This window comes from Theobroma cacao, chromosome 10, assembly GCF_000208745.1.
Source record: "Theobroma cacao cultivar B97-61/B2 chromosome 10, Criollo_cocoa_genome_V2, whole genome shotgun sequence".
NCBI lineage: Eukaryota > Viridiplantae > Streptophyta > Magnoliopsida > Malvales > Malvaceae > Theobroma > Theobroma cacao.
This window is the reverse complement of record NC_030859.1, coordinates 1,283,298-1,296,515: the sequence shown is the minus strand read 5'-3', so window position 1 is coordinate 1,296,515 and position 13,218 is coordinate 1,283,298. Positions and strand designations below refer to the sequence as shown.

The window sequence follows — 13,218 nt, the reverse complement described above, 5'->3', positions numbered from 1 at the left end:
TATTTTATTTTATTTTGAATTATTATTATTATTATTATTTTCAATTCTTCTAGAAGTAGCTAATAAAGTATAAAGACAAGGGGTGTCACTTTCTTAAATCAAATCAAAACTTTCAAAGACGAAAGAGACTTTTGGTAACTGAAAAATAGCAAAAAATTGATTGATTTTTTTAATAATTATATTAAAAAGTGATTGACGATATGTTTTAAATATCGTATTAATGTATAATCATAACGTTTTTATCAAATTAGTCATCAATTACTATATTTAATACAAAAAAATCACTTTAAAAAATGTCGTTAGCACACTCGTTAGCAAAATCCTATGCTTAATTTTATAAAACAAATGTTGTTTATTTTATCAAAAATTAGAAATTTAAATATTGTGATGCAATTTAACCTATTAAGAAATTATATTCTACATATCGTGAAAAAAGATATTAATATCTTAATAAACTCTTTAGCAAGACATTTTCGTTTGATTTATGAAAATACAGATATTAAAAAAGTCAAACGAAATATTCTATTTTATACGTATAAATAAAAAATTTAATAATGTATAAAAAATAAAATGCCACGTGGCAAACATTGACTGAAGGTGGTAAGCCAGAACAGATGACAGCTGTAACGCAAAGAATGGTTGTACGCTGAGAGGAAAAAGTCAGAATTAAAAGCTACGAATGACGTGGAGGCTGAGGTTCGAGGTTTGGTGACGAGGTGTGTCAAAATTAAGGAGCCAAGATCTGTGCTTATTACGTGGCACTCTTCCATTGGAGGAACGTTAGTTGTTTTTTTCCTGCTCTGAATGGTGCCAGAAGGCACCTGAGGAAAAGGCTGCAACTTTTGGAAATGACTTCCTTGTCCTCTAGCTACGTTAATAATTTCTCAAAAAAATTATTTTTTTTACGATTTTTATCTTATGTATTGTGTAAATAAATAAATTTAAAAATCGAGAATTTATAAAAATAAATATTTATAATTTTAAAAATAATTATTTTAAATTATTTTAAAACTTTTAAATTTATATATTTATGAGACCACACTCTATGATTAAGTAATAATTTATACGTATTATACCTTTATTGTGCTTTTTTTTTTATTTTTGTGTCTTAATCGATCGATTGTATGCAAAATAAAAAACTTAATAATTTTTTTTATAATTGAAAATTAAAGGGTGAGAAAATTAAAGAAAATTTATGAATTACTTCTCCTAATCTTGAAAATATTTATAGGTATGTAAATATTATTTTTAAAAAATAAAAAAAATAAATTACTCATCTAACTTATATAATTTAATTTAACAAATGGGTAATTTAAAAATATTATTTGTGATAAAGAATCCATATATGTTCAAAAACTCAAACATCACATATCTTTTTGTCAATTGAGTTATGCTTTTTTCAATCATATAATAATTAATTCTTTTGACATTAGTGAGATCCACTTTATGATAATTAAATAATAATTGCACATAAAATATTCATTCACTTGATGTAATTTTAGGTCTTTTTGGTTACTTGGCCACTTGCTATGGTCTACTAAAGAATCCAATAGGATTATGATTTGTAGCCTATAGCAATATGGAGTTTAGTTAATTATAAGAATAAATTAATTCCCACTCCAAAGTCTAATTTCCTAAGTTCTAACAATCTAGAAACTTTGCTTCCCATTTGCAATTCGTAGATTCTCAAGTAGTCTTCGATAAATTAAAATTATGAATATTAATTTTAAAAAAATTTTAATTTAATATTTTAATAAAACGACAGCATTTGATTTATTGATAATAAATTAAATTCATATATTGATAATGTCTCGAATATAAAGTTAAAAACAGTTGAATTATGGATTTATCATAGCAAATCTAGGGATTAGGTAAACCCGAAATATTCATTAATTAATATCAAAATCCTATTTGTCCAATTTGTTCTCTTCCTAGCCATTTCTTTAGATTTTTTTTAGCTATTTTTATATGAATTGAATTTATAAAGATGACAAAATAAGGTGATTTGCAAGCGTTTTGGTTCTTTTTGTTTGGTCAAAACTCAAGTTACTATTTTCTACCTTTGCATTGTTAATTTATGTATGCATAAAATCAATTCTAATTGATCATAGTTAAAATCGTCGTCGTTATCAACTACCCTTTGTTAAGCATAATCAACTCACTAATAATCATTTTTGACTTTTACTATTTGGTGTTTTTTATGATTACAATCATTGATCGTTATCAATTATCAATAAAGATTCGAATTTCAACGTCCGATGCAAGATTAACCACTTATAGAAATAACTATAATTCAAAATTTTAAAATTTTTTATAAAGGTATAATATTTTAAAAAGCTCTTAAACTATTAAAAAAATTTAAATAAGTCTTTATTCTTTTATTACGTTTAATCAAGTCACTATATTTTTATTTTAAATAAAAAAAACTCTTATGATTAATGGTTGATTTAATCAAAATATTACTTATCATTTATACCACATGACATTAATGTACCATAATAAATGATGACGTAATATGCTGATATGATATAATACCGTGACTGTATGACATTTTTCACTTTTAACATCAATCTCACATAGACATAAAAATAGCAAGCGGCATTTTGACTACTAACAATTAGTCAAGCATTAGTTATAAGAATTTATTTGACTTGAAATAAAAATATAAAAGATTGATTGAATGCAATATAAAAATAAAAAGCTTATTTTAAGAGTTTTTTTTAAGCATTATACTTTTTATGATCGATGAATAATTAACCTGTCTGTCCAATTTTGAGATCACAGGAGGACGATATTTTTCTAAAATTTAATGTTATACTAACATTTAATTCGAATATAAAGTTTGGGTACGAATTATTTTATGTAAATAACCTAAGAAATTTGCTTGAATTTCCCTTTGGATCTAAAGGAAATGTCCCAATCCCAAACATGTTAGCCAAAAATGGTGGGGGGCACATCACATGGACTTTAAGGTGGTCCTCCACTTAGACAGCAACATGGTCCTTCCTCTCCAGCTCACCTGTCTTTAATTAATAATAATAATAATAATAATAATAATCCAATGCTTTTTTTTTTTTAAGAGTAAGACATTTTAACTGCATTTTGTTACCTTAGATTTCACTTCAAACATCAAGTCTTAGCTATGTGTCTGTCTGATTATGTTTTTAGTTTGATTTTCTGTTGTTTCTTTGTTCTTATTTTTTTTGCCTTTGGTTTGTTGCGGCGGGGGATTAGATGTTAAGGCATCATCGAGGAGAGGAAGATGCCATTACATGAGACAAATCTTTGTCTTTGGATTCAATATGCTTGTTGGGTCTTAACATAGGATAATTAAAAATGATGGCAAACAGTTTTGAACCAATTCTTTTCTCTTTTCTTGACCCATTTCAAAGTTTCGATGTAAAATTTTCGTAATAAAATCATAAATTATAATTGTTACATGTAATATTTTTGATGATCATGATTTAAGATTTTTTTATAAAAAAAACCCATGCGGAGGGTTTTTTTTTTATCTCGATCTATATGGATATATTTTTTAATTTTGCTCATTTTAAAATTACGGTGTAAAAGTTTTGTAATAAAATCATAAATTCTAATCATTACATGCAATATCCTTTACGATCATGATCCACAACTTTTTATATCATTTATTGAGTTTTTCCATCTTTAAAAAACCCACACGAAATTTTTCTTCTATCTTGATCTACACGAATATTTCTTTTCGATCGTTTCAAGATTTCGACATAAAACTTTTATAATAAAATCTCAAGTTCTTCTATCTTGCGCAAACGTGTATAAATATAATAATTATGATCACAATTTTGAAATTTTTTATCCTTTATTGAATTTTTTCTTATCATTAAGGACCACATGAAGCTTATAGCTTTGCCTAATAAATAGCTTCAACCTCTGGCAAATAAAGCTTGCTGTTTTAACACTTAGCTTGACAACGATAGATTAGATTGTGCCACAAAGATTGGACAGAAATTTCACCCTTATATCTACATGTGGCTAAGATGAACAAATGGCACCTTTCTTTTTTCCCTCCTTCGTCCTCTTCTTCCATGGTGAATCTCACAATAATCATATATGATTGAATTATGTTTGTTCAATGACAATCTCTCATTGTCCTCTCCATCTAGCCACCTCTCATTTTGAAATATCTCAAAAAATGAAAAAAAAAAAGGTTTAAGGTAAAGGAATTTTCCCATTGTTGAAAGTAGAACCAAGCTTAATGCATAGCTGCACAAATCAATTGACTAGCACATTTTTTTCCCATTGATCAATGTTTAGGGTATCAATTTCTTAAGAAAGTTTCGATTTGGATTTCGATTCTGTCACAGAATCATATCAACTAGTTAGGGAATTTCCCATTGTCGAAAGTAGAATCAAACTTACTGCATAGCTGCATAGATCAACGTCAACCACATTTCTTCTCATTAATCGATGTTTAGGATATAATTTTCTAAAAAAGTTTCGATTTGGATTTTGATTCTGTCATATAATCATATCAACTCATTAGGAAATTTTCCATTACCAAAAACAGAACCAAACTTAATGCATAACTCCATAGATCAATGTCTATCATATTTTTTTTCATTTACCATATTTAGAGTATCAATTTTTAAAAAAATTTTGATCCGGATTACGATTCTATCACGTAATCATATCAACTAGTAAGATGATATTTAACTAGGGGTATGGCCATCTTAGCTTCAAATTAAAGGAAGCATCCGATAAGAAAAACCAGCAAAGGAGATTAACTTTAAGCCTTTAAGCAAGGTACTTCAATTCTTTTTAGCTCTTCCTTTAGGCATTGAAAGGCATAAAGCTTCTCAGCTAGCCAACAGCAGGGCCCAGCAATACCCATCAATCAAGCTAAAACTGAATGAGTACTGAAGTGAGAATAACAACTTTTCTTTTGCTTTATTTCATTATCTTAAAAGACTCATTTTAAAGTCATTCCAATGGAAGTGGGTTTTCTCCCAAAGACAAGAGTCTTAAAAGCTCCCTCCCCCCCCCTACTCATGTTGGAATTTTTATTGTAGTGGCTCTGAGGGAAAAAGCCATGAATGTGGAAAGACACACTATTGGCTTTATTCTCCCTTACTAGAATTTAATAGGAGAATAAATCAAATTATATCGACATAAAATTAATTAATTAATTGTATCCCGTTATGTATGTAAAATTTCAAATCAATATGATGTTCTTATTGTATCGTCTTTGTTTTGAATATATTCAACAATTCCGAATCAAATTTTGAATTCAAAATTTTCATTCTCATTCCATTTTGCTCCCTTTGCATTGAAGATGTGACTCCAAATACCATCCAGGCATTGATTTCAACATATAAACATTTCAAACTGTTAGGTGAAAAGATTTGAGAAATCCAGCACATGAATTTGATGGAATTGAGAAAAGCATGAATCAAACTCCATGGATTAACAGCTATTTCTTGCTCATTTCTTTCGTTATTCCAAATTCTGGGTATCACCTAACTTTTAGCTATCATTCACCACTCCAATTTGCTAGGTCCCAATGGAATTTGGGTAGTGTTATGATCTTGGGGAGATGCTATTCCTTTTTTCTTCCCCAACAGGATTAGTTGCTTTATGTATATGTATATATATATATATATATATATATATTAGTCTGCCATGAAGATCAGAAGATGCTGTCTCCATTTAATTTCACATTTAATGTGACATTTATAATATTAAAAAGCAAAGCAGGCTGGCGAATCTATCTATCAAATTCCCAAAACATAATCCTTGGTCCCCCCACTTACCTAGCCAGAAACTAGAAACCCAAACCTGGCAAATTGCAATCCATTCTCTCTTTCCCAGTTACCATAAATTTAAATTTTAATTACATTTCATCTTTTTATATAAACGAAATCTCAATAATATCAAAAGTACGAACAGCCTTTGTTAATGCACGTAATCTCTATAGTTATATTTTATTCATAATATTACTAAAAAAGCAACTTTGGGTCAAATTTGTTGCAGTGTTTGAATTGCTTGTGTAGAAGCCTAACTCAAACCCATTATTCTTCATCCAACCTGTTGTACACTTATAATTTCACTTGGAACAAATCCCTTAATTTTGGCTGACAAGGATATCTTGCCCTTAATAAATAAGGCACCTTCCTTTTTTCATGTCCCAAAATCTATTCCCCTTTTTGGGGTTTGAATAAGCTAAGAAAATAAATAGCTTCCCATTTGTTTTTCTTTTGGTAAGATCCTTTTAGTCAATCAAAACTAATGAATGAATAAGCTTTCACCATTTAAGAACCCAAAGTCTTCTCAGGCCATGGCACTGGCAGACAGGCAGGTTAACCATAAGGGACCCTACCAACATCCTTGTATTTTACTCCGCCCAAAGGGTGTGCCTGCCAGGCAAAGAGAGAGACATTGACGGAACACAGCCTAGGGACGCTTTAGTTGGGTACACATTTATGAGCTTGGGCAGCAATTTTTATTAGCATTAACTGATTTATATCCTATTTTCAATTGTGTGAATTGAATAAAGATGATGGACATGTATATAACGGTAATTGTATTATTAACAATATCCTAATCTGAAAATATTTTCTGTACTATTATACAAAAATATTACTAAATATAATAAGATAAATGAACGGTGACAATCATGTAGAGATGGCCACACCGATTAATTGAACGGTTTGAAGAATTGACGGGTTTTTTTTTTCTTTATTAAGATAAAATTTGAATGAAATATATTCGTTATTAATTTCGTTCAGATTTTAACCGTATATTAATAAATAAAAATATTTAGAATAATTTTTTAAAAAAATTATGGCTGAATTGCGAAAACACCCTCAACTAATAATGAAACTTATTCCAACAAAATGAGAACTACAAAGAAAACAAATTCCCCCGAATGGGGTAAAGATTGGGGACTAATTACAATTAAAATTAACGAAACCGCAGATTCATATCTACAATTTTCGTTCAAGGAACAAAAAGATCTACAACAGGAAACAAAAACATCGATCATCGATTAATCGCTAGTTCCTTCCTCTCTCGTGTCGGTAAGTTTGGCCCCATCTCTGTCTGAACAAGATTCATCCGAACCGCTAGATCCCACCTGCTTCGAGTCAGGATTGTCGCAGCCGCTGCTACAATGCTTTACAAAACAATCTCCCATGGAGCTTGCAGAGAGTGTAACGAAAGTCATGGCAGCAATGCCATCTGTTATAGCGCTGATGTCTCTAGTTCCACTGTACAGGCCCCTGCTTCCAGCGACAAGGATACCTTTGTTCTCATCAGCATTGGTCAGAACTGCTGGAAATACATCGATCAACGGAGGGTTGTTCTGAGTTGAACCACTAATGAGCAGCCGGAGAGTTTCTCTGGCACCCTTTTCCACCATGGAATCGGTATCGGGTAACAATGGGTTCACGAGTTTAGGATGCAGTGGAGAAATTGTGGTTGAAATCGTGGGACCAGCACTAACCAAGTAACCTTGTCCTGAAGAGCAAACATCAATGACTGGAATATGAACAATGGGATCACAAATCAAAGGTGTGAAGGTGGGAATTTGCTGTGAACTTGCCATTGGCAATCGGACCAATGGTTCTGGGAGGAAAGCTGGAAAGTCCAATGACGGAACATCAGCCAGATCAAGAGGTGGTGTTGGTTTCAACAAGCTGGAAGCACCATTTGCTGGCAATATTGAAGAAAGTGGTGGAAGCTTAAGAGATTCAATTGATGAGGTTGGGAACTCCGCAGCAGCTGAGTGTTGCAGAGTTGATGATCCTGGGGGGCACCAACAATAATGGGGAGAAAAAAGAGGTGGTCCTAAGGAGGAAACTTGAGATACAGAACTTAAGGGTGGTGGAACAGCAAGTTTTCCAAGTGATTCCAACAAGTTTGGAGTGAATGGACAACTCTTGACATCAGGAAGCTTGTCATTTTCAGCTTGATTGCAACTTAAAGAATCATGTGTAATAGGTGAAGCAGTTGTAAGGCTCTCACTTACTGAAAGATGGTTATCCCCACGCCTTCGTATCTTATCCCTGGCAGTGCTCCTCAGTGAAGACAAATTTCGGGCCAAACCCTCTTTGAAAGAACTTGATCTTGGACTTAAGCTACCTTGATGAAGTGAATTCACCTTGAGTACTTGGCTGCTAGAGTGGCGGGATCGCAAAGATTTTGATGTTGTCAATGAAGATTGTCCATTGTGCACATCAATGGTGTCAAGTAGAGTATTAGGTGAACGCGAACCCGAACAACTTGCTTGTGTGTTACTCACTGCTGATCCAAGAAGATAGGCACGAAGCTGAACTGCAAAGCAGCCTAGTCGTGACTCGCTGATTCCAGTTAATTCAGCAATAGATGGTTTTCTTTTGATTAAATCCTTCATCTAGCAGGTAAAGAAAACATAATATTTATTAGTGAGAGAATTAAGAGTTGAATATCGATTGCTGAGGTGCTAGACTGGTCTAAAGAGATGATTTAAGAAAATTCAAATTCTTTGTAGGTATGCACATGTGCACTTGCACAGGACAATTATTAATGAGAAAATCATGATTACCTTTGAAAGCAATTCAACACCCAAGAGCTTTGACTTCTCTGAGCACCAATAGTAAAAAACTTTGCCATCTGGTATCTTCACAAGGAAAGATCGTCCAGAATTGTCTGCTGGGATCTCATTGATGGAAACACCAGGACACTGAAGTTTGCAACTTAAGGTAAACAGTTGTTCTGTTTGACCATTATCCCCGACAAACAAAAGGCGCAAGTCAGATGTTGGCAAGAGTGTAAGACTTAAATTTCCCCTGTGTCAATTAAAAAAGATTGAAAAACAGTTTAGACTAAGTAAATAGGGCAATTGCAAGAACATATAAACAGCAATGAAAGAAGATTAAGTTATTAGCAAAAACATCAAATGTGTTACATTACACCTTGCATGTGGCATGCTGTGTGATTCAGCAGTTTAAATCTTCCAAAGAAAGCCCTAGCGGGAATTCTAAAAGGAACAAGACCGAATAAAGTCATAGCATAGATCACCTAATAAGATCTAAATAAAAGGCAAAAGGAAAAACAGAGGTTTTGTAAGGACTGTTATTATTATGGATGTTAAGAGGAGGCTGAGAGCTTAATGGTAATGAATTTGTTGTGTCTGCAGCTAGCAAATAGATAAGTATCGCTGCAACTACGAAGCCTGAATAACAAGATAATAACAAATCGCTAATAGAAATTCAGTAGTATCTATCTCAAGAATCACATGATTCACAGAGTACCATCTGCCATGAACATTGACCATGTAAAACTTACTATTTAGTTTCTTTTCTTAGAAAGAATTCAACAAACCAACAATAAGATGCTGGTGCTCAACACTTTAATGTCCACTAAAGACCCAGTCTTACAACTTATATATTTTCCGATCATATCTTTTCAAGTATTCAGCAATTCAAAAACAATCTGGTAACCACGTAACCATCTTACAAACTTCTTTAACACAAACATGGACAAAAAACTGGACAGCTATAAGAGGTTATTATATATCCCCTTCCAGAATTTGATCAAATTCATGACTATAAAACAACATCAAACAAAACAATGAATGGCATTTATCTAGCAAAAGAATAACCATGAGGTATAAGAATGATATGGAAAACATACAGTTCAGGTTTCAACAAAGTCTACAGCAAAATAAAGATTTTTGATAATGACAAAGCAGCATAACTGTAATTCATACAATATCATCAGCACTCAATCCTACTTATAATTGATTTATTGAATATCAACCCTATATATCCACAAAACAGCAGCAACAAACTATATAATATAGGAGATGAAACTACCTTTACTTCCTCATAATTCAGAGATCATTATAGAATACGCCCACTTTACCTACAAGTCAAAAGATATATTTATTTGGAAGCATGAACATTTATCACCAACAACAAACTAAAATAGAACCCTGTAATTTCTACCAACTATTAACCACTAAATATACACCTTCCATTGAAATTATATGTGTAGGGTAAACCTGGTACTAAAGGACAAATTCTAACACATTAAATCCATTCTAGTAGTTGTTAAAGCAAAGCACTATAAAATCCATTACCTAGACTAATGCATCACAAAAATAAACCAATAAAAACAGGTCACTATGATTAAGAAATAATCCAACACTGACAGTGTACAATGGCAGAAAAGTAAATTGAAGCTCATTGATTCTTATTAAACACTTCAGTAACTTGACCAAGCCCAAAGATCAAATAAAAGAATCAGTACTCAGAGTTTTAGCAGAGTAAAATGAAAAAATGCAAAAAAAAAAAAAAAGCCACAGGCAAACGTCAGCACATATTAGCATATGAAAATACATGCCATGCAAACTTACAGAAGTAAACATGTGTGACATACTGCAAAAGACCAGAACATTTCTAAATCATGTATATTTTTAAACCAGCTGCCTGCATGGGATATTAAAAGCATTACCGTATAACATAATACAGTCAACTAATATCATCTTAATTCCCAAATGGAGACAGCAGAGGGAAAAAAGAGATGTACTAATCCAAGATAAATTGTGCCAAAATGCAATATGATTAATGAGTATGAAAAAACAAGCAAATAAGAAGGCCATTTAATGGCATGTTTAATGAATATGAATAATCGATCCAAAACTAAAGAAAAGAAATGGGCATTTCTTATTGTAACCATATCTATAATTGGTCTTTAAGTATTTCAAACCAAGCATCAGCTACCTGATCTGATAATTCCAAAATTGAGTGAAGAAATCAACCATAAAGGTTAGAAAGAGCTGACGGTAATGATTGTATAAATTGTCAACACTTAAGCATATGGCTGTGTGACAATATGTTATATAATAACAACAAAATAAATAAATGATAATCATTTGCAACAAAATACGATATCATGCATCGCTGCATAAATAGATTGTAAGTGCAGAGTTCACATAATTGCACCAAGGCAGATTCAGAACAGATGAATATAAGATAAACCAGAGACTCCAATATCAATATGAATTCAATTACCTTATAGCAGTAGGGCAAAAATGAGTCCCTTGTTTGTTAATCTTCCCAACTCGAATTGAAACCAAAGGTATGCAAAAACACCTCGCCAGCATACCAACTTCCGATGGCTCAAAGTGCTGAAAATTTTATTGAAACAAATAAAATTAAACACAAAAGGTATAAAGTTCTACCAAGTTTTCATCTTAGAATTCGATTAATATGGGAAAAACTGAACTTCAAATTATATCCTAAAAATTTCAAACAATTACACCAGTTGAAATTCCAGACTATCAAAAATACCTGACTCAAATGAGCTAACAATCGATCCTCGGCAAGGCCGTTTGAAACGTTGACTTTCAACAAAGGCTTTAACCTTTCGTCGGTTCGACAGGCGCCGATTACTTGCATATCTAAAGCTTGCAACCATTGCAGAACCCTATCTTCTCGATCGCTCTGTTGAAGCAACAAATCTCCGTCGTTTTCCTCAACGAATATGTTGGTTAATCGTTCCGTGAGTCCGATTTCATTCCTTATCTCACCAATTTGTCTCGAGGTTGTTCCAGATCCAACGCTAGAGGTCTCAACAACGCCGTTCATTGACGACGACGCGTCCGATGAATCGTACGATTCGTCACCGTTTTGATCCACGTGATCGTCAACAAATTCTCGGTTTCTTGAATTAGACATCCTTTGAGTTTGAATAAAATTTTCACAAAAAGAAACAAAAAAAGCCCTACAAAATCAGTTTCTTTCAAATTCTTCGATCTACCAAAGAAATTTGGCTTGATTAAAGACGTGAAGATCGAGGAGATCTAATAGCCAGTTTTCAATGAAGGGGCTTTAGAGAGAGAAAGAGAGGGGCAAATTTTAGAGAGAGAATAAATATCTGCTTCACAAAAGAATTTGTGTAAACAAAGAAAGATAAGGAAAAAACCCTGGAGTCGGTTATATGAAAGAGAAAAAAATAAGAAAAACCTGGCGGACGTCAAGGTGCTTTACAAACTACGGTTAATTGTTGTCCGTGTTGAGGTCCGTGCTTTGATTGATTAGTTAAAGGCCCAAGCCATCGTTCATTTTTTCCCCCCCTTAGTTGTGGGCCCCACTTGAATGGAAAATGCCACGTCAGGGCGGTGACAATGAAAGACTGACTTGTTAGTGACTTCCTGTATGTGGACTGAGAAAAAGAAAATTGTTCCGAAGGAAAAATAATAAATAGGGGCATGGAAAGGGACAGGTGTATAATCAACAGGGAATATTCGTTGCTTGAAGAGAGAACATTCAAATATAAGGTACAGACCAAAAATAATTAAAAAGTAAGGTCATCGATGGATTTTAATGCATACTTAAATTTATAAACGTAAATGTTACGTATTTTGTAAAATTAAATTTTTTTAAAAAATAATATTATGATAAAATATAAAAAATCATGAATTTCAATGAAAAATAATTGTTAAAGATTCTCATGTAAAATAATCGAATAAATAAAAAAATAACTTAAACATTTATACATGAACACTGTACATCTCACCTCGAGTTAATGACTTGTGACATATGCATTTGCCAGAGCATTGAAGTCATCTTGTTTTGAGTTTGAGCCTTTGTCAAATTGCCGTGATGGCGATGACTCATACTTAGTGGGACTTGAAATTAATTATAAGATTCATTTTAGACAATTCAGTGCAACATTTAGGCAACCGTCCACGAAGTTCAATTATTTTTTTATTACAAAAAATAAAATATCAATTAAATAGAACTTTTTTTATATATTTGAAAGAGATTCAAATTTTATTCTTTCTGAGAAAAAAATTATACAATGATCAATGAATCAAATTATCTCACTCAAATTGTAATTGAGCTGAAATTCTTCTAATAAAAGGTCAAAATTTTCCCTTCTAGCCCTCCGGTTTAGCTTTGTGCCGAATCCGATATACGGGCAAAAATAAATAAAAAAAAGGTTCATACATTTTATATATAAATCATGTATTCTTTTATACTTAAAACATGATTTACTTATTTATAGCAATTTAAAATAAAATAAGTATCAAAACAAATAAGCAAATCAATTAGTCATGCCGTATGAAACATGGAAATAAATGTCTAAGTACTACCCCTTGGCTGTCATTAAGAACTGCATCTGTTTGGCAGTAGCGGGGCCACGAAAGCAACAGAAATCTGCAGTTGACAGCCAAAGCTGGTCCTACTGGCA

The 13,218-nt window shown here is 32.2% G+C and overlaps 1 protein-coding gene across 1 annotated transcript; it reads right to left on the bottom strand.

The window, feature by feature from the left end:
* LOC18585943 lies at positions 6,832-11,980 on the bottom strand. The gene is made up of 4 exons (XM_018129375.1): positions 11,313-11,980; positions 11,034-11,149; positions 8,561-8,804; positions 6,832-8,389 (listed from the first exon to the last, which is right to left on the bottom strand). The coding sequence occupies exons 1-4, from the start codon at positions 11,697-11,699 to the stop codon at positions 7,025-7,027; spliced, it is 2,112 nt and encodes a 703-aa protein (XP_017984864.1). The 5' UTR covers positions 11,700-11,980; the 3' UTR covers positions 6,832-7,024.

What these genes read in the sequence shown, in the direction of transcription:
- LOC18585943 (XM_018129375.1), bottom strand. Translation starts at nt 11,699, where the DNA reads ATGTCTAATTCAAGAAACCGAGAATTTGTTGACGATCACGTGGATCAA. An exon ending in TGTTAGCTCATTTGAGTCAG is followed by an intron (nt 11,150 to 11,312) that starts GTATTTTTGATA and finishes TAAAATTTTCAG; the next exon opens with CACTTTGAGCCATCGGAAGT. An exon ending in TTTTGCCCTACTGCTATAAG is followed by an intron (nt 8,805 to 11,033) that starts GTAATTGAATTC and finishes TAATTGACACAG; the next exon opens with GGGAAATTTAAGTCTTACAC.